A 22,118-nucleotide genomic window follows, 5' to 3' on the forward strand; every position below is an offset into this window, starting at 1 on the left:
AGAGAATGGTGCGGCAATGAAGGAGTGAAAGCCCAGAATCCCTGTGAATGTTCATTGAAACTAATAAAATTTAATAATAATTAAAAAAAAAAGAATGGTAGTAAAGAGACCTTGAGAGAGCTTCTTTAACTCACTTCTTTAGGTAAGTAGCCTGAGGCTTAGAGAACGTGAAGACACTTGCCCGGTATCAGGTAGGAAATGAAAGACTGCTGAATCAGAACTCACATCTAAGTTCCAGGCAGAGCATCTGGGGGGAAAAGCAATTCTAAGAGGACAGGCTTATTTTGAAGATCTCAACTCCCTGGAATCAACCCTTGCTTCCCTGTCTCTGAAAACCAGGCCAGGTTCTGACTCCTGCTGACCCAGGCGTGCTGGCAGAACGGTCCAGGGTTCAGTTTTGACTCCTGGTGACCCGGGAACTCCAGAGGAACAGTCCAGGGTTTGGTGGCTGCATTCAGAAGCAGATCACCAGGGCGTTCCTCTAAAGCACCTCTGGGTGCACCTGAACCACGGACCTTTCAGCTAACACTGAGCATGTAAACGGCTCTCCCCACGCGGGGACCAGAACTCTCAAACTTCCATGCCTTTAACCCAGACTTGGAGAAGTGCCTGCCTTTCCTAACTTCTTTACAGACATCTTGCTGGCAGGGTCAATTCTCTGGCTGTTTTGCTGACTGTTGTTCAGCTGGGGTATTATTAGAAGAGACAAAGAAAACCCATACCTTGAAACTGCAGGACACAGATGAAAAATGACTTTCAGATTCTGAGAGAAGATCTTCACCCTGAAACCCACAGCGTCCCTTTTCAGCAGGAAGTAGCTAAGAGAATACGCCATCCCCTTTTCCTTATGACTCAGGGTGAAGTCTCTCTCAGGGAGGAGTGATAGGGAATGGCAAAGGACACACTAACAAAGAAGATTAATCAGAACTGGCTTTGACAAGCACTGTGGCATTTGGACAAGAACAAACTGGGAGGAGGGTAGAGAGAATAGTGCAACAATGAATGAATGGAAACCCAAAATCTCTGTACATGTTTATGAAAATTAATAAAATATAATTATAGAAAAAAAAATAAAATTGACTATTTCACTCATGCTTAGAAACCAGACAGAAAAACGAGCGTAATGATAAGAACAGAAGACACAAAATGAAAACATCGGCCTGACTTTCTATGAGGAGAACGTTCCAATTCTGTCACCACAAACCTTAGCATGTTAATAACTATCACAGCCTATTAAAGCCCTTGGCAGGCCTGCAACTGTGGGTGTGGCATCATGGGAGGGGCAGGAGGTTGTGCAGGGCATGGGGTCTTCACAGGGTGAGAGACGGCTTGCTGACATCAGACCACAACAATACCGCCACCACAAACCTACACAGACAACCACAGCAGAACTGAGCCCATGTCACAGGGCCGCTCCCATCCTTTATCCAGAGGTCGTGCCTCAGAAAGGATCTTGTTACCTGCCTACAGAATATTTCATCTCTCCCTAGGCTCCCTTATTAACACAATTATGATTTCTTCCACAGTCATTATGTACATTTTTAAAAAGACCTGATTTTTTTTTTCAATCACTCTTGCCACTTGGAGCAATCAGTTCTTGGGGTGAAGCACCCATCAAAAGCACAAAGGTGAACTGAAAAGGAGATCTGGAAGCAGTTGCCCTGTGCGCCCCCACTTCTCATCTAGCTGCAGACTGAACAGTGCATGGTCCTGCCACATACGGAGAGCCTCGGAGGAGGAGGACAGAGCCGGCCAGGCCCTGGGGGACACCTCAGGAGGCTGCTGCCAGTGACAGACTGCGCACCTTTGACAACACTGGACTCCAGACCCTTGGAGGGGTTTTGTGTTACTTGCAGGTGAATGCATATCTAACTGGTCTAATCATCAAATGTTTCCACAAAGTGATCCTGTGGTTCAGAGACTTTGGTACCTGAGTCTCATTCCTTCTCAGATCAACCAAGAGATGAAATGAAGCAAGGACATCTTTTTGTTACTGCTTGTAAATTGTGGTAAAATACCCTTACCTGGAAATTCGCCATCTCCTGTACATTTCAGGGGCCCTGGTTACCTACATAATGCCCCGAGACCATCATCACTCTCCCCCGCTTATTTTTTAATCACCTGCCCACAGAAATTCTGAGGGCCATTTTTAGCCCAGTGAAGTTCTAAGAATTAATACAGATTTAGTAATAGCGCGTTAGAAGCTACCCAGTTCTGTGTGTAGTGATTCGGCTGCCACTGTCCTGGTCCAGCAGACAGTGGCGGGGGGCATGTGCACAATGGGATCTTTTTTCCTGCCCTTCTGAAGGGAGGAGATTCACTGTTTTCTCTTCTGCACAGAGGGGCTCTGGGAATCTCTACAAATGACACTGGCCCCTGAGCTGGTGGCAAGAGGGAGAGAATTCAACAAGAAAACCACAGTCAGGGAAGGGTGTGCATGCCCTCACCGGCTCGTTTACCTACCTCCAGCGTGGGGTGGGGGGCCGCACAGGAGCACCATTCCCTGGCCCTGACGGACGGACACGGTGCTTCGAGTTCTTGTTTTAAAGTTCTCTAGGTCTGTTGGGAAAGAGGGGGGGGAAAGCGTCAACTTTAAAGTTCTAAGGTGTTACGGAAGAACAGCATTATTAAAAAGGGGTCAGCTATCTGCTGAAAGATAACCACATCATCACCTGTGCCGGAGGAACCCAGGCTGGTTTCTTTCTAATAGAATTCTCTCTGTCAGAAGCTGCATTGTAGTCCTGAAGGCACATAGTTCGAATCCACCAGATGCTCCATGGGAGAAGGATGGGCAGTCTCATCTCATGCAATTAACTGGCTCTGAAAACTCACCAACTTATGGGTTGGTTCTAACTTGGTGGCACTCAATAACAAGTCAGTGAATTAAAGCTGCTAACTTCAAGGTCACTGGTTTGACTCCATCAGCTGCTCTGTGGCACAAAGATGTGCTTCTGCAGAGATCTAAGCCCTGGACACCCCGCAGGGCTAACCGTCTCTGTCCTGCAAGACTAACAGGGTCAGGATCCCCTCTGTGGGGGTGGGTGGGTTGGAGTCTACTTTCTTGAGCATATGTCTGTGTTGTCTGGTAAGGGAGCTATTGGAAAACCATGAATATTTAATTTAAAACCTCACTATTTAGTCACACTGCTGTCATTATGTGCCAGGGAATTGGAACCGGCCCACAGCTGACCGTCTGGTGGGCTTTCAGAGGCAGTAGACAGAGCAGGAGGAGATGGTCCTTCTTTCTTACATGGGGCAGATGGCGGCTCCAAACCAACTGCCTTCAGGTTGGCAGCACAGCCCCTTACCCACGAGGCCAGCAGAGGCCGTCACACAGCCGTATGTGAAGTGCCTAGTGGACACGCTTAGCTGGGGTTCTCCAGTGCACGCAGAGAGTGTGTCCATCACTGCAGGAAAGTCTAATAGACAGTGCAGGTCGACGCGGAGAAACCAGGAGTTAAAGATGTGACATGACCAGTTACAAAGGTCTCCTAATTAATTATCATTATCTGGACGTACATTCATGTTTTCTGACACTCATCCGACATTTTACAAGCCACTGTATTAACCTTATCTCTAATTACCTAGCATATGTCTTTCTTTCCTTTGGATCTGTCAATAAATTTAGGAGTTAAGTATCCCTAATTTTCCCATTTTTCAGACTGAAGCACAGAGACAGGATGCCCTTTGTTAAGGGCCACAGGATGTCCGAGGGATGGCTCCCAGACGTGAATGTGGACAGCTTCCCTGCAGTGAGACACTCACGTGCCCACACTCGGCCATGGAGTCAGAGAGAGGTCAGGCTGTGTGGCCCACACATGCTTTGAGTACCAGCTTCTCCTGGAATAAGGCAAATTTTTAAGCTCCTACATAATATTTCATTTCTTAATTATTTATAAACATTCCATTAAGCACCATCTGGATGTAAGTGCATGCTGCAAACATCCTGAGACATGGCTTTTGCCCTGTGGGGGGATGTCAGAGTTTGGTGGGCAGAGCTGACACGTGACTCCTTATAAGGAACAAGATAATCAAGCATCACAGAGGTGTGTGGAGGGCAGATGCACAGGCCGTGCGCGAGGCTGGACTGCTCTTCTGACACAATAAACTTCTGTTTACTCAGGGGACACCAGGAGGTGCTAGAAAAGGTACTATTCTTCTCTTTAAGAAAATGTCTGGTCAGATCTTCAGACGAAGGGTATCGATGAAATAGTGTTGAAAATTTCATTGTCAAATTAACATTTTAATCTATCACCTAAAAAGTCATACTGGAAAAGTCGAAGCTGCTCTTCTCTACACCCTGCATAACGTGATTCATCTACACTTCTGCACAGTAATCCTGTTCTTTCTCTAGAGACACATAAAAAATTAACAGCTGGATAGAGAATAAAATTCAGATGTTACCGGGTGGGGAACGGAATCTCAGTTTCTGACAGCAGAAGGACATTAAGAAATGTGCACTAAGGTGAGAAACAGAGACACTTTTTGGACCACTCTCCCTGAACATCAGCTTCTTCCCTTTTAGCTTAAGAATTTATTCTAAAATTCTAAAAGAGTTGAGCAGTCAGACTATATAAAATTAATGTGGCATATCATAAAATATTTAGAAGGATTACTGAGTAGTTAACCGGCAACACAAAACAGACGTACTCACACCTGTGTTTATAGCATTATTATTCACAACAGCAAAGAGCTGGAAACGACTCAGTGCCCACCAGTGGACCGATGGATACAGAAGCTGTGCTACGTCCGTACAACGGAGCATTCGGTATCACTAAAAATTGAAGAGGGCTTTGTCAAACACCGTGCCACATGGATCACACCGGGACAAATGATGCTTAGTGATGTTAGTCACAAAAGAAGTTATATAAAAAGACCACAGATAGAAAAAGCTAAGAAAATATTTTTACATGAATAGAATCAATCTTGAAGGGCTAACATGGATGAGAAGAGGGAGGGAAGAATATTTCTTAGTAATTAATAAAAATATATCGCAAATAGGAAAGCCCGCATGCACAATCATATGTGAGTGGATCACCTCTGCCTATAATTAGCCATGCTGATTGGTCTCAATTATTCATGAGTAAAATGAGAACGAGTATCCTCTGTTTTAAAAATGGGGATAATGAGCAATGATCAAGTGGAATATGACGTGGAATGCAACAGACCAAACACGAGGCCCTGCACAGCACAGGGTGATCTCTGTTCCCTGCCACTGAGCTGGTCCCCGACTCCTGTCCAAGGGTACTGGACAAGCTTATTGTTGAGTGGTACATTTCCAGGCCTTCCTTCCAAGCCCATCATTGTCTGAAGGTTCGACTAAAGCCTGTTCAGCACCACACAGCACTCCAGCCTCCTTGACAGGAAGGAAGTGCCCTGGATGGGAATTGAACCCAGGTCTCCCATGAGCAAGACAGCACTTCTATCACTCGACAACCACTGTCCCCTAGAATAAGTTGGAGTTCAGTGTGCTTTGCAACCACGGATGAATGCTATAATTTAGTGGCAAATGACACCCTAGTGAGTCCATTTTTAAAAGGGTTCTAAATAGCGCATACGCTGTTGAGTATGACTGCCGATTCTAATCAAAGGGCACTATATATATATATATTCTCATAATTAGGAAAAGATTGCATATCCCAAATTAGCCTTTTCATCTGTAACTATTCACCCAGATCCCAATTACTAGCAGCATAATTTTCTAAATCAAAGTGAATGAATGGGTATTTTTGAAGTTCACAGATTTGCGGACAGGTTTTCCAGGAACATTTCCATCCATATTGTTTCATTTAGGGTCAATTTCTCTTTAAGTTCTTTGCAGCAGGTAATTATCAGTAATAACAAGTACAATGCACTAGTTAAACTGCATCATAATTCTCTTCCACTGCCATCACCACACTAAATGGTAACAAGAACCTCCACTTGAAACTATTTTGAGGTCCTATCATGTGGTAAGTACTTTTCTTATACAATCTCGTCTCATTAACTGAAGCTCAGAGAGGTTCTGGTCCTTCTTCCTAGATCTAGGTCCCAAGAGGAACAAGGATACAACCTCGTGTCTGTCCTGCTCAAAAGCACCAGAATCTACAGCTTCCTCAGCGGCTCTGAAAAGTTAGTGAAAAAGAACGTTCAAGCCATTTCCCTGACAGCGAGACTGAAAAAGCTCTTTGGCTGGAGATTCTGCTCCTCAGTGAATACATAAGGAAGTCCAAATCTACACGCACAATAAGTTGTATTGGTTGGTCGATTTCAAATCTTCTGTTCCATCAGGTTTCTTTGTGGGTGATCACTCAAGGAGAGTATTTCCAATGTGCAAGGCTGACACTGAACAATGTGGAAGAAATAAAAACGACTGCATTAAGCAGCCGGGTTTTTGCACTGCTGTGATGTAGATGGCACGTGGTCACGTTAGCCTTGTGTAGATAATAGGGAAATCTGTCGATGGATATAGTCCTTGAGGAATTAAAATCAATGTACTGTGGCTCCTCAGATACCTACTTTCCCCATCTGTGTATAGTGTGTAACCTGTAGACTCGTACAAATTCACCCATTGTCCACTCTCACACCGTGGTGATTTGTGTGTGGCTCCAGAAGTTACGTCATGGTTTTAAACACCAGAAGGTCCACTCTGGACAGACAGGTCTCAGCAAAGATTAAGCTAACCCTAATCTGACACCCTAATCCTAACCCAACACCCTAGTCTTAATCAGATACTCTAACGCTAAGAGAGGCGAGGCTTAAAGGCCTGGAGGTCTATGACTGGGAATCACCCACTGAGTATCTCCTGGATCACAGGAGAACATTGTCTGAGGCAAAGCGCTGGGAGACAAGACCTGGTGACGGGAAGGCAGTACTAAAATCCAGAGTGTTGGTGACAATGGACTTGAGCAAACCAACAGTCATGAAGATGGCCAAGGGCCAGGGGCTGCCTGATTCAGATCTGCACGACACGTGTGAGTGGCCAGCTGTGCAGAGGCCCTGAGCATGGGGAGAAGGCACTTATGGTGATGTTGGTGCCCTTAATGACCTTGGAAATATTTGATAGAGTAGGAGAGGGGAGAAAAGGCAGAGAAACATGGCAAATAATTGTAACAAAAGTACAATACTAATGTTTTTATGTGCCATTGAGTCACTTGTGATTCACAGAGATTCTATGTACTCTGCTCTATCTTGAGCCAACCTTATTTTCTCTGATACAGCTACCCCTATTACCCGCCACTGAGTCAATCCACCGCATCAAGGCTCTTCCTCTCTTGAACTGTCCTACTCTTCCAAGCATGACGACCCTCTCCAAGGACTGGTCGGTCCCTCCTTACAATATGACCAAAGTATGTCAGATGGAGCTTCAAGGAGCAGCTTGGTTTCACCCTCTCCAGGATGAACCTTTTTGTTCTCCTGATATATTCAATACTCCTGTCCAGCACCACTTATCAAAGGCATCAATTATGCTTCTATCATTCTTAGTCATTGTCCAGCTTTATGATGCATTGCAAGTAATTGTGAAGATGATGGGCTGGTTCAGGTGCACCTTAGTCTCCAGACCGACATCGCTGCTCTTTAGTACTCTGGGGAGGTCCCTGACAGCAGGCTTTCCCAATGAAAATCATCTTTTTATTTCCTGGATGCTTGTACCAAGAGTGTTGATTATGGAGCCAAGCAAACTGAAGCTTTAACAAGCTGAATCTCTTCACCATCTATCATGAAGCTGCCAACTGGCCTAGTGGTGAGAATCTTTGTTTTCTTGATCTTGAGCTTCAATCCATATTGAAGGCTGCAGTCCTTGACTGTATGCAGCAAGCGTTTCAGGTCCTCTTAAGTTTCAGCAAGCAGGGTTGTGTCATCCGCATAATGCAGGTTGTTGATGAGTCTTCCTACAATCCTGATGCCACATCTGCCTCATCAACTTCCTGGATAATCTGTTCCTTACATAGATTGAGAAGGTACTAATTCACTCTTTCCCTGACTTGGGTAGACTCGTTTCTATTAATTCTTACAGGGTGGACTCAGAATAAAAAATTGCCAGCACTGGTTCCCTTTGCTTCTTTCAGTTGTGCAAGAAACAATCAATAAGGAAATCAATAACAATATGAAAAGTGGTCAAGCAATCCATTATGAATATGATTTGCATAATGTTGATTGCATCATTTACAAAACGAGAAAAGTCTATTTGGATTGTGACTTTTAAAACCCCTTATCGCACAGCACGCTGAAAACCCCCTTGCCTCTGGTCTTGGCTTCTTGAGTGTGAATGTGTGGACACATTTGCATGGTTTCCTGATTTCTAGGGACTCATACAGAAAATAAGTGTAAATTTCCATAATTGTACCACGTTACAATTTTCCCATTCTCTCTATTCAGGAAGAAGGAAGAATCCATTAAAGAGGCTGGCATGGCTGATGAGGTTTCCCCGAGCAAGAGGAAAATTCAGATAATGGTTGAACACATGTGCTTTGATTCAAAGGCCCTGTGCATTAGCTGGGCACTTTCATTATATACCAGCATGATGAGGGTGAGACACTTAGCATCCTTGAACTTGAGTTTCTTCACACCTAAAATCAGGACAGTAACTCTTACCTCATACTGCTTCTTGACAAATAAGATAATAAATGTATAACAACTGACATACTGCCTGGTCCAAAGTGAGCAGTCAGCAAAAGGGAGTGTTGGTCCTTATAAAAACTAAAGAGAAAAATCTACACAAAGTCAGTAGATGAAAGATAATAAGGCTGAACTTCCTCCTGATAAGAAGATGGACAGGTAACAGGATGGACATGTCACTATAACTGAGGCAATGTGCTCCAGAGAGAGAGCATTCACACTCTACTAGCTTTTTCTACTAGTTTTTTCCAACTCAAAGTAGAAGCTAGCGTGAACCTGTATGGTGTGTCGTCTGTCTCCCTTATATGACTTAAATCTAAGACACACACACACATACTTCCCAGATGAACTTCATGACTTGTTCCTAGGATGACACAGTCTGATAGAGCCTGTTTTACTTTTGAATATGAAGGCACAACAATACTTTTTTTGTAAAATATGGAGAAAAGTATTTGTTTATATCTATAAATTATAAAAATGCATAGCTTCATTAAAATCTTTTTTTGTATTTTGATTTAATATTTCCTCAAACTTACTCATTTTTCATACTAGTTCATTTACAGAATTTTAATATATTAAAAATACATAACTTTTAAATAGAAATAAAACATGAAAAAAAATTGTCGTTCACTGAGTTTCAGTTGTGTTTTTTTTTTTTAAATTCTATAGTTCTGCTGACAACCTAACATTCATTACCCCAATTTATTGACTGGCTAACGTAAAGACCACCACCTGACTTTGGATACTTGGTGATGGTTTATGACACTGAAAAGAAATGCAAATCTCTTTTCCTGTAGATTTGTATAGATGTAACAAAGGAATCCCAAGGCCTTATTAATATCTGTAAGTTAATTTTCACCCGTTACACATGACTCCTTCATTGGAATGAATGCCTTCTGCTCTTGTTCTTTCATTGTTTCTGAGGCAGCTGTCATGGGCAATGCTGGGAAAATTCTAAGCACTTATTTCAATACAAAAAAAGAACAAAGCAGGGGGCTCTGTGAGGTGCTGGTCTGGCCCGCATAATGGTCTCTGACCAACAATGTGGATATTTTTTCCACATTCTTTAATTATAGCTGAAGAAACTATGATTTAGAGATCTCAAATATACACACAAACTTAAAAACAAATCTTTATCATGTAGTTGATTTCGGCTGTATGGTGATGCTATGGAACATAACAGAACTATCTCCCATTTTTACAAGGAAAGAATCTTAACAGATGAGGCAAGGTTTTGATCTGTTGTATGCAGAGTCACTGTGAGTCGGAGTGGACTTGATGGCACCTAACAGTAATACAAGGGAGGTGGTACAGTGGGTAGGGAGTTGTACTGCCAATACAAAGGGAGGAAGTTCAAATCCATCAGCTGCTCCATGATAGAAAGGCGGTCAAACTCCAATAATGTGATTTACAGTCTCTGAAAACCATCTAAAGAATCAGCTATAAGTCAGTTCTGACTAGACAGCAATGAGAGTTGAGAAAAAAAAGAACAAAAAATGAGAGCTGAGAAAAAAAGAACAAAACTCGTGAGTTGAGAGCGCGAAGCCACAGCACCGTGAGAATCTCGAGGGAAGCACACGGTAGCGTTTTCTCTGGCAGAGCCGCTGGTGGGGACCTTTCACGTATGAGTCCAGTGCTTTAATCACTGTACCAACGGTACCTTAGGATGGTCTCATTTAACCACAAATGCATGTCATTTAAGATTGGAATAATCCAACCAGGTTATTTCTATGCAACAAATAGAGTGGTAATGGGTTATGTGAATGTGAGTTTGGAGTAACTAAAAAAGGAAGAAAAACAAAATAAAGGAGCACTCTAGTCTATCAAGCACTGGGGAAGTCTCAAGGATGATCGATGGGTTAACAGGGTGAAGTAAGGTGTATAAAGGCGGCCAACGACCGATTTGCCCAGGAGCAGCCAGCAGTTCTGTATTTAGCAAAACAGACCACACTCTTCTTTCATCTCACCACTGAATCTCCCCTCATTTCTAGAAACAAGAACTGAAAAGAACACAATAGTGTAAGTTTAGGAGGCTTTTGTAATTTTTGGGAAATTTTAAAAATCTTTAGAAACATTATTTCTTTGGAAGGATGAAGGTTTTAAGTAGTTCATGTAAAGAACACTATTTCTCACTGTACAGAGGTAACTCGTGGTGGCTGTGATGCTGAAAGCTGTGACACTGATGTGTTAAATGCGATAACTGTTACCACATGGTGGGCAGTGTTTAGTGGAGCTCCCTCATTAAAACCAGCTTGAAAGCATGGGTGGCATCCACTTCTGAAATAGGTTGCCTCCAGAAACCCTCTGAACTTGGAGAAACAATGAAAGTTATACAAGTGTTCAGGTCTTCCATTCATAGGGTCGCTATGAGTCATCTACAACTTGATGGCACTTAACAACAATAACCCATTTAATCTTCAAAACTCTGTGAGGCAAATACTGTTACAAGTCTCATTTTACAGGAACAAAAATAAACACCTCCGATCCCTGAAGGGAGCCCTTGTGGCTTAGTGGGAAGGAGCTGTGATAACACAAAGACACATGGTTCACGTGTACCGGCAGCTCTGTGAGAGAAAGATGTGATAGTGCCTCTGAAAACCCACTGCAGGGTCAGCTATGAGTCAGTTTGACTCAGTGCTCACACAACGACCGCAGAGCTAGAATAAGGGAAACCTGGGTTAGAGCCAGGTCCTCTTGACGCAGAAGCTCACACAGGTAGCAGCCATCACCCACTGGAACAAAGAACAAGCATGCTACCCTACTTGCTGGCTGGCTGACGCTGGAAGTCTCACATGTTTCACCCCTCTGCTATTATTGTCTTGACTTTACAAGAAAATAAAGGTTGCTTTGCTGCCCTTTTAGCAGTAAGTGTCTGACTTTCCTGATAGCTATTTTATTTCTCATATTAGTTCTTTTCACTTTCCTCATTTCTTTGACATACTCTATTTTATCGAGACCTTTGTGCTATTTAAGAAGTCAAAGAACAACTCAATTTAAAATGTTTGCGTTTTGCCGGGAGCGCCATAAAAATGCTCACCTATCTACCTCACGGGGTACAGCGATTAGTGCGATACAGCACCATAAATAATGCTGTTCTCCTGTGGAGACAGGTGCCCTGAAATACAAGCTATTATTACCAGCATTTTTCTCTACAGGAGCTCATCTCTTTTCACATATCCTGACTCAGGAGTGTTAATGGTTGCACAGCTGCATTCTCTATCTTTGATTTCATACTTACACAACACCAAGAGAAACAAAGAGTTCAGAAAAGCATTTGGCCTAGTAAATTTAGAAAAAAAATATGCATTCTTCTATTTGCTGTGTGGGCCTTTTGGGGACCCCAGCGTCTGGCCTCGTCCATGTTGTGCTCCCCTGACTCGACGTTCCCACACTTTTCTCTCCATTCTTCAAACACCCAGAGCTACCCTTGTCTGAGAAGCTCTGTACCCTTTTGTCAAGAACACTTTTTACTCTCTCTCTGTATGTCTGACTCATCACTCTTATTCTTCAAGATTCAACTCAAATGTCACCTCCTTATAGAGAGTCTCATTGGGTATTGAGCAGAAGATGCCCTTGTCTGGAGACAATGGCACCACACACCCTCCCAAAAGTGTCCTTGCCGTCCTGTGAATTCGGACCTGGTGGCCAAATTCTCTAGAATTCATTCTTTAGAGTGGACTCGCTTCACAGGGTGTTCTTGGTTGTAATATTCATAGCAGAGCTCTAGAATTTTCTTCTGGGGCACCACTGGCTGAGTTTGAACTCATGTTGAGGTGAGGAGACATGCACAGACCATTTGCACCATCCAAGATCGACACCCTTCATCACCTCACCTCCTTATTATTTCTTCCACAGCAGCTGTCATCTTCTACAATTATTTTTCCCATTTACATGGTTTCTGACTTACTGTACTCAGTGGAGACAGGAGTCTTGCCGGATTTTGCTAGGCTGCTGCCTTGTGTACACACATTCACGCACTGCTGTTGTCGCTGTGTGCCGCTGAGTCAGCCCCGGCTCACAGCTGACTCTCCACTGGGTTTCCAGAGGCCACACATGGCATGGGAGGAGCCTGCTCATTTCTCTGCAAGGCAGCTGGTGGATTCGAACCAAGTAGTTTTGGATTTGTAGCAGTTCAAAGCCACCATCTGTTCCACAGGAGGATGGGCACTCTCCACTGTGCAATGAACCACCTCTGAAAACCCACTGGAGGGTCAGCTATGGGTGGATTCTGACTCCATGGTACACAGCAACAAAATGAAGTGTAACTCCTTAGTCACTCCTTACATCGGGGTGTGAGGGAGGCCACCGGATCCCCTGAACACCATCACATGTAAGACTAACACATGAGCATTGTCAGAGCACAGCTCTCCCTCGGTTCCACACAGCGGGGTCTGGTGGAGGACGGTGGCCCAGTGTGCCGTCCACTCCGCGTGGCACCGTGCTCCCTAGCGTCCTGTCTGCACATGTAGTCATCTACCACAGAATAGCAGGGAAGAATGTCACCTCTCTGAGGAGGTGACATTCGAGTTGAGGCTTTCTAGGCAAAACCTCTGAACTGCCTGGTAGGATTAGTTGTTGCTGAGCAGATTCCTGAGGAGATTTAACATGAAAGCTCAGATATTTGGGGAAATTTAAATGCAACTGATACACACAACAGAGTCACTGCTTTGCAAGAGAAATTACTCCCTACACACACATCCACACACAGAGATGGGGTTTGGGGGACAGAGTTAATGCAAGAAGATAAGACCCACCACATGATGCAAATCTCAAGGACCAGTCACCGAAGATCAGTGGCTGCATTCCTCCAGTCACACATCAGACAATTATCTGTTCTGTGTCTCGGGTGAGAATTTTAAAAAGTGATAGACTTATAATCGTTACAATTTTGACAGTAAGAAACATGATTCTTCATTTAATTTTTATTGCATAGCCTTTCTTCTTCTTCCCAATGAAAATTAAAATTAGCAAAATGTAATTCATTGTTTCAGTCATCTATCATACAATGGGGGAAGTCCCTCCGGACAAATCAGATATATTCAAGTTGTACCGGAATAAATATTCCATGAAGGGGCTGCTGCAGAGACATTTATCAAGAGCTCATCACAAAGTAAGTAATCAATGGAAAAAAACACCACCACCAAACCAACCTTAGAAACTTACTACTGAATGTATTAAATGGGGAAACATGGATCACATATCATTAACAAACTCGAGCTACAAAACATCTACTAGCTACACAATTGGTGATAAAAACCCATGCTTTAAAGTGGAATAAATCTCAATGCACACTCTTTGATGTCATTCATTTTCTTTTGTAAACATCTCAGGAGTGGACATTGGGCAAAGAACTAGCCACAGAATTTGCCTGGAACTAAAGGCAGTGGGTACCATCTCGCAGGAACAAAGGGAAGTTTTGTACCTCCTCCTCATAAATGAAACTTAATAAATGCTCATGAAGTTAAACTTTGTCCTAATTCTCTTCAAATAAGCAGACACTTATCTCCAAAAAGTTTAAGAGCAAGTCACACTGTTTGGGACTATTAAGATGATGGGCAACTCACTTTATTCGTATCTCCTGAGAACCACTGCTCTGCAGAAAACTTTTATTTTATAAGCAAATATAACACTCTCACTACTTACTTGGCTTTGGATTTCTGAACTAATAAAATAAGGATTGGTGACTCATAAAGAAGGGTGCCGGTCATGCTTGGAGTCCTTTCTCCTAAGAAGCCGGGCAAACTTTGTCATATAGACATTTCAGGAAAATCAAAGCTGTCAGAAGAGACAGAACTTTGTAATTACTCGTTCAAAAAGGGCCCCATCTTTTTCTTCTTCGGCTACAGAACTTCCCTCCGGATACTAATGCTGAATTTGCTGTTTACTGGTTCAAGAATTTTTAAGGACATTAAAAAAAAACACAACACAAAATGTTCTGTATAGAGATGAAATTTTCAGATGAAGAGCAGCTGTTATTTATGTTTAATTTAAGTTGCTTCGGCAACTTCAACCATATATTTTTATCTCATTTAATTACAGTTTTGAAAATAAAACCATCATCAAATATACATGCGAGCGGCGTGCTTATTTCCCACCTCTGCAGGCTCTCTGTGGGGGTTGCTCCCCATTCTCGCGGTCACACAGAACCGGAACACACACTGCGCTGGGATAAAGCTGCACTTTGTGCCGACTGTGTCGCCTCCATCTCTGCCTCCTAAATGCAGCCTACCGGAGATGAGAGCCACTAACTAGTGTTTCTTCATCTATAATATCCACACTATGCATCACTACATAGCTGCCAGTGTTCTAGGTACCGTGCACGAATCACTGGAGAAAACAAAACGTAAATCTTAATGAGCTTCTGCCCACTCTCTCTGACATCGAGTCGATTCTAACTCTCCACTGGGTTTCCACGTCTGTAAATCTCAGCTCATCACCCTCACTCGACTGGTGGATTTGACCTGCTGGATCTGGTTCAGACTTTTGTTTAGCAACTACACCACTTACTACGTATTAAATAGACTACAAACAAAAGAAATAAATCACACACAGTGTCTCGAGGATAAGCTCTACTGAAAAATAAAGAAACAAATGAGAAGCTGTTGCTACCATAACTTTGCAAAACAAAACCCCTTTACCACTGACAGAACCCTGGCCTGTGGAGCCCACGGGTGTGTCCACGTGGACCTGTGGTCCATCAGATCTTCCGTGGGTGATATTTTTGATATTTCCATAGTAGAGCAATAGGTCTTTCATCCAGGGCATGCCTGGGTGGACTTGAGCCATCAACCCTTCAGCTAGGAGCTGAGCATGTTAAACATTGGTCCTGGGATACCGACAGCTTTAAGAAAGGGAAGTAATATACGACAAGGACCTCTCCTTCCTACTCTGCTTTGAGGAGCAGGAGAACCACTCACTCTCCCTTCTTGCCCACTCAGCTTCCAGCCTGTGCTGAGACGCCCCACTGGGGCTCAAATGGTGCCAACTGGCACAGCAGCTCTGAGCTGATTTTGTACTTTCTTATTTATAACTCACACTGAAGTCATCTTAGTTCATTTAACACCTGAGAAATAATAAGTATTTTCAGCTTACATTTAGGAGTTTGAAACGGCTCCCAAGCAAAACAAAATGGGCCTCTAAAGTAACTGAAGAAATGAGAAAAGTAACTCAGGAGATGCACCAAATATACGCTCGTTTGTAAAAGAAGGGGATTACCAACTGGGTATTGTGCTAATTTATGTGTCAGGTTTGGATGGACTGGATGGTTTTCTGCTCCAGAGTCTGAGAATTTCAGGGCAGAGGATCTTATTATCCTTTCTCCATTCTCTCTCTTCCTCATCTTTGCTTTACACCCTGTCCCTTCATCAATATTGCTTATTTATGATTGATGCTGCAGGGATACGACGGTGACACAAACATGGCTGCTGGCTTTGAGGAGCTTCTAATGCAGACACAAGAACAACTCGACAAGGTAAAAATGAAGGCCTCAGAGTTGGAGAGGAGGACAGAGGAAAGGGAGAGTGGCCCACAGGTGTTCCGGGAGCACACGTCCACTGGAAACAAACCATTCATGAGCATCCCGCTAGCCTGGACTGAATCACGGGGATTAAAACCTGAAGTCCTGTTTTTACCATGGGCATCAGAACCGAGCTCCTTCCCCTCACGTCTCAGCCTCTGCTCCTGCCCTGCACACTCTTCCCATTGTCTCTGCGACAGGTGAGCAGTGCGCACAGACAGGGCCCCCCGTATCAAGCAAAGGGGATCTTTCTACAAGATCGACACACCTCCTCCTCTCCCCAGAGACCTCCTTCTGCTGACTCTGGCATCGCTGGCTGTTGGTAAGTTTTTACAGGTTGGTTTAAAAAAAGTCACCTTTCACAACTGCACCAACTCCATTATTTCTTTAACTTCAATTTGTGGATGGCCTTTGTAGTTTTACTAAATTTGAGGTATCAATTTTGTCTATTTTCTTTATCCTTTGTGCCCAACTCTAGCATACTTAATCCATAATTGCAGGGCTGCTCATATATGTACAACATCTTGCAAAGTCCAAGACACGTTGTAGATACTTATAAACGTCACTGTTAAACACTTAGTACTTTACTCAGAATTTAGTGATTAATGATTCTAGAAGTCATCCCATTTTCTTAGGACATACAACAGTGAGACACTAATTAGACAAATGGCAACAAGTTCCCTTATTTTTAATACGTTTTAAAATTACACATTTTACTTGTATGAATTCATCTGATCATAATGTCAACAGGGAATTAGATGGGAAATCTTAGATATGAACTGCACCCTACAGAGGAAGAAAATTACAATTCAGAAAAGTTAGAAGACTTGCTCATGGACATATATCAAATATGCAAATGACCAAGGGCTTCAATCCAAAGAACTTTCTCTCAGGAGAAGCTGCAAGTTTCTTAAGAATGACACTGCTTATTTTTCAAACCCAAACCCAAACTTATTGCCATTAAGATGAATATTTTTTGAGTTCCTCAAAGTCTACCTCAATGTTGGGGACATACCATGAAATTTCCATCATGGCGACGGAAGTTACAGAGAGGAGAAACAATAGACGCAGGAACAGAGCACAGTATTTTAAATGTAGACCCTTATCTGTGATTGAGGCTGTTAACAATTACAGTTCGCTCAGCTCCATAACCACCACTCTTGGAATCAACAGCTAGGAAATCAAAAGATGAATTGCACTGTGAAAATCTACTTTCAGGGACATCTCCAGAGAGCTGAGAATCAATGATTTTAGTCAAGAGACTAAGGGGCACTTGATCCAGGCCATGGTCTTCACAATTACTTGCTATGCGTCAGAGAGTTGGACAATGACTAAGGATGACAGAAGAAGAATTGATACCTTTGAGTTGTGTTGCTAGAGAAGAGTATTGAACATACCATGGACCTCCAAAAAAACAAATACATCTGTCTTGGAGAGGGTGAAACCAAGTTTCTCCTTGAAGGCAAAGATTTTTGAGGCCCTGTCTCACATACTTTGGGCACGTGGCCAAGAGGGATCAGTCCTTGGAGAAGGCCATCATACTTGGAAGGGTGGAAGGACAGTGTAGGGGAGGAAGACCCTGGATGAGATGGATTGACACAGTAACTGGGGTAAATAGGGGTAGGTGTGCTGGAATCAGTGACGCTGGCTCAGGACAGGGCAGGCTGCAGAACTGCTGTCCACAGGGCTGCTCTGAGTCACAGGTGACTCGACAGCACATAACAACATTATCATCAACAACAAAACCACCATCCGATTGTTATGCTCTACTTTCCTTCCTTGAAAAGCTTACCCACTCTTCCTAAAATTTGTGACAAAGAACAAAAATCTCTTTTATGAAACTCGTATCCTGTGCCTAGAAAGAAAACAGAAGATTCTTGGAGATTCAATGACCTGGTTCCACCATATTATTAATACTGCTCTTTCTGACTGGTGTTAATTGGAACATTTAATTGATGTCATGTCTCACTTCCTTCACAGCTTGAATGGGCTGAAGAGCAGAGAATGGTCTTTCCACAATGAACACTGATAAAAGGTATCTTATCTTAAAGCTCTGTATGGACATATGTGACAATTAGGCAAAATGGCTTGAAAATGGGATGAAAATCACATTCACTCACTCCATCCTCTTGACATTTAGTTATTAAGAGTGGGCATCTTTCTAGGATCTTGGAGCATAGTATCAAGCAAATGGGAGAAACATCTGTTGTCTTATGGAAATTTCTTCTGATCAGGTGAGACTGTGGTTATTGTTGTTAGGTGCTATCAACTCAAGCACAACCCACAGCATTCCTACGAACAACAGATCTGAACCCTGTCCTGTCTGCGCCGTCCTCACACTTCCTGATACACTAGAGCCCACCGCAGCAGTCACCGTTAATTCATCTGGTGAGGGTCTTCCTCTCCTTCACAGACCACTCTGCCTTCTGAGCATCCTTTCCCTCTCCAATGAATAGCTCCTCCTAGCAACATGCCCAAAGTATGAGAGGCAAAGCTTTATCATCTTTGACATCAAAGAACACTCTGGTTGCACTTTCTCCAAGACATCTTTGATACGTGAGGCTAGGATCCCACAAGCACAAGGAGCAAGTAAACGACATAGTATGCTGGAAGGAAATACAGCTGTAAGAAGCGAAAATAAATCAGAGTTAAGAGGGCCAGAGAGAGCTTGGAGGAAGGATGGAGGTCTGCGATTTAAAAATGAGCTTAAGTAAATGATATTTCATCGTTGTTGTTACGTGCTATCCAGTTGACCACTACTCTCAGTAACCCAATGATCAACCCTGTCCTCGTGTGAGCCAACTGCACCATTGCTATAGACATGAACCACTGCTGCATTCACTGCGTCAATCTACCTACAATATTTAATACTGAGGGAGCTCTGGTGGCTCCTGGTAAGGAGGATCACTGCTACCCCAGGAGCGTGGCTCAAATCCACCAGCTGCTCTGCAGTTGCCTTCTGTGTGGTGATTCACAGCCTCTGAAAACTCTCTGGAGGGTCAGTTCTGAGTTGATTCCAAGATTCTGACTCATCGATACATAACATACTAATGGAATAATATCTGAATAATATTTAGTGCTAATTAAGTCATACTTGAGTAACACTTGAAGGAGGTGTGTGACCCACCAAAGAGGAGATTTAAGGGAGATCACTTCAGGTAGAATAGAAGGTCTCAAAGGCAAAGGTATCAGGCATGTTCAAGGAACAATAAGAGGCCACCCTGGCTGGGGGAGGGGAGGAGGGACAGAATGGTGAGGAGACGGAGTAAGGTTGGAATGCAGACAAGGCGGGTATGAGGGGCTGGATGGGGACCATGTACAGTGTTGGAAACAGATGTGAGCGTTACAGCTCCCAGTCTGAGTAAAAGTAGAAGCCAATTCAGGGTCTGGAGCAGAGAAGTGATGACGTTTGGCTTAAGATCTGTGACCATTCCACTCAATTCTATTTAACCAGAGTGCTTTATCTATTACACAGCTGGTAACGTAAAAAGAATACAGAGGCAAGTTTAGATAAAGCTCTTGATCTTGAAGAGCTCCTCATCTTTTTGAGAGCTGTAGAAATTTACCAGACAATGAACACACACACACACACACACACCCCTCTGCTGTACATGTACCCACATCCACCTCCACACACATACCCACCCAGCCAGCCCTCCTTTAGCTGTTATGTGCATTCCATCCAATGCCCTTTGAGTGGCTCAAATCTCCACTTCTCAGTTAGAAGCCTAGTCCTTAACCACTTGGGTGGCCCAGGGATTCCTGACAAGAACTTTTGCTGATGTGTATAAAATGTTCTATGAATTTTCTAAAAAGACAGAAAATTGTTTTTTCTGAGAGGGGGATAAAAAGAGAACTTGAAAGTGCATTCAGTCTCCACCTAAAAAGACCAAATGGAGAAAAAGACATGAAGAAAATGTCAGAGAAATAGTCAGTGTGGATAACGGTAAGAGGCATCACACACTCACAGAGGGCTTCCCTCTCTAGGCCCTGAAGTGGGTGCGCACAGTGGAGCCCTGGGTGTCCCTGGGCTGAGGGCCCAGCAGGAGACTTCAGACAGGCAGCCTCAGGACTATCTGAAAATGAGCATCTTCACCAAAAAGGAACTCACTCCTTACAATAACCCATTACACAAGATCAAAAGGGCAGTGTGTGCTCAGGGTTAAAGCTCAGAGGCAATAAGGGGGAGCATGAAGACCTGCAGAGGCTAATGGAAGAGTGAGTGACAGAATAATGGGGCTGTAATCAACATCAGAAATCAAAATACATATGAACAGCTGAATGAAACACCAAACTGCTTGGTAAACTTCAAACACACACACACACACACACACACACACACACACACACACAGAGGAAAAAACATGGATCATATTGGGGGAATAAAATGGAAACTCGTTGGCCATTCTTAGAGAAGTGGTCGCAGGCCATTTGCACATTGAGTTTGCAAGAGTCCAGGTTTGAGTGAGAGACATGCCCCCAAAAGCACCTCAGGTATCTTATTGACCTGTGTGGTATCACAGTAATGGAAAATGGATGTGTGTGTTTGTGAAAGTGAGAGAGAGGGGGGAAGACAGGAAGAGAGGAGAGAGAGAGGGGAAAGAGAGAAGAGAGACAGGGAGAGAGTGCAAGAGAGTGAGAGAGAGGAGAGAGAGACAGAGAAAAGAGAGAGAGAGGAGAGAGGGGAGACGGGAGAGGGGAGAGAGAGAGGGAGCAAGAAAGTGAAAGAGAGCCTGAGCGCACAAGAGAGCACAAAGACAGAGAAGAGAGAGGAGAGAGAAGGAAAGACAGAGAGAGAGCAGGGGAGGAGGAAGAAGAGGAGGAGGAGGAGGAGAAGAAGAGGAAAAAGGAGGAGGAGGAGAGAGAGAGGGAGGGGGCAGAGAGGGAGGGGGGAGAGAGAGCAAGAGAGGGAGTGATCACGTGAGAAACCCTCTAAAACCACAGAATGCCAAGGATGTCAACAAGGAAGGGCCTTCCCCTACAGCCAGGTTTGTGCTTTCACCTCTAACACGAAAGACTGTGAATCCCAATCTTTAAAACCAAACAAGACCAGCTATACAGTGTTGTCACCAAATGACAGTCAGTCATCTGTGCAAACACTGAGTGTGAAGGTAGGAAGGAGGCAGGGCTCACAGTGAACACTATGGAATTCTGTTTCGCTTCCACAGAATATTCTTACTAAACAGGCACATGTTAACATTGTTCTGTGGTTTAGTTCAGGAAGTCTAAAACAGTATTGGCCTCTTGGAAATTCGTAATTTCTTCTACATATTGCAGTCAAGTGAGTTGGGAGAACCTTGGTGATACCAACAGGTGAAAGCGGTCAGCTACTAAGTGAAAAGTTAGAGGTTCACATCGACGCTCGGTGCCCAGGACATCTACTGAATTTTTTCCAAACTCAGCCATTGTAAACTACAAATCGTGACTCCACAGAGTCACTCATGTGGCGGCATAGAAACTGCCTCAATGGCAACAGACTGTACTAGTTTATGGTGAGTTTAACTTTATTGAACTCATCCTTTTCCCAAAATTGTTTAAGCACTGAGCACTTTATAAATGGAGTTATTCTCTTTACTACCCATTAGAAGTTGTTGCCCCGTGTGGAAATGATCCTAGAAGCAATAGGAGTTATAATAAGACTTTAAAATAAACAAAATAAAAATGAAACGAAATTCACGGCTGTTAAGCTGGTCCCAAATCATAGCGACCTTCATTGGTTTCAAGGGTGGACGTCTTCCTGCGAGCAGATTGTCTATCTTTCTCATTCAGGTGGATTTAAACCATCACCCTTTTGGTGAGAAGACTGATAAATTACACATTATGCTACCCAGACTCCTCAGGAGTGCGAAATGACCAGGAAAATGGTGTCTAGATTTTGGAAACTTAAAGAATGTTAATAAATCAAGATGACCAGTTTGCAGACACAGGAATAGAAGAGCATGGAACTAAAAATACAGAAAATAAAATAAATGGAAATTCATTGCCCTTTTAGCATAATCTCTCT

General features: G+C 43.4%; 1 protein-coding gene across 1 annotated transcript in view; it reads right to left on the minus strand.

The window, feature by feature from the left end:
- CNTN4 (contactin 4) overlaps positions 1–22,118 on the minus strand; it is a 515,944-nt gene that overhangs the window by 264,631 nt on the left and 229,195 nt on the right. Inside the window, exon 4 of the mRNA XM_006897086.1 lies at positions 2,464–2,559. Within this exon, the coding sequence (XP_006897148.1) occupies positions 2,464–2,559 (96 nt within the window). The remainder of the gene's footprint in view (positions 1–2,463; positions 2,560–22,118) is intronic.

This window comes from Elephantulus edwardii, unplaced genomic scaffold, assembly GCF_000299155.1.
Source record: "Elephantulus edwardii isolate Elephantulus edwardi_28Jun2011 unplaced genomic scaffold, EleEdw1.0 scaffold00200, whole genome shotgun sequence".
Classification (NCBI taxonomy): domain Eukaryota; kingdom Metazoa; phylum Chordata; class Mammalia; order Macroscelidea; family Macroscelididae; genus Elephantulus; species Elephantulus edwardii.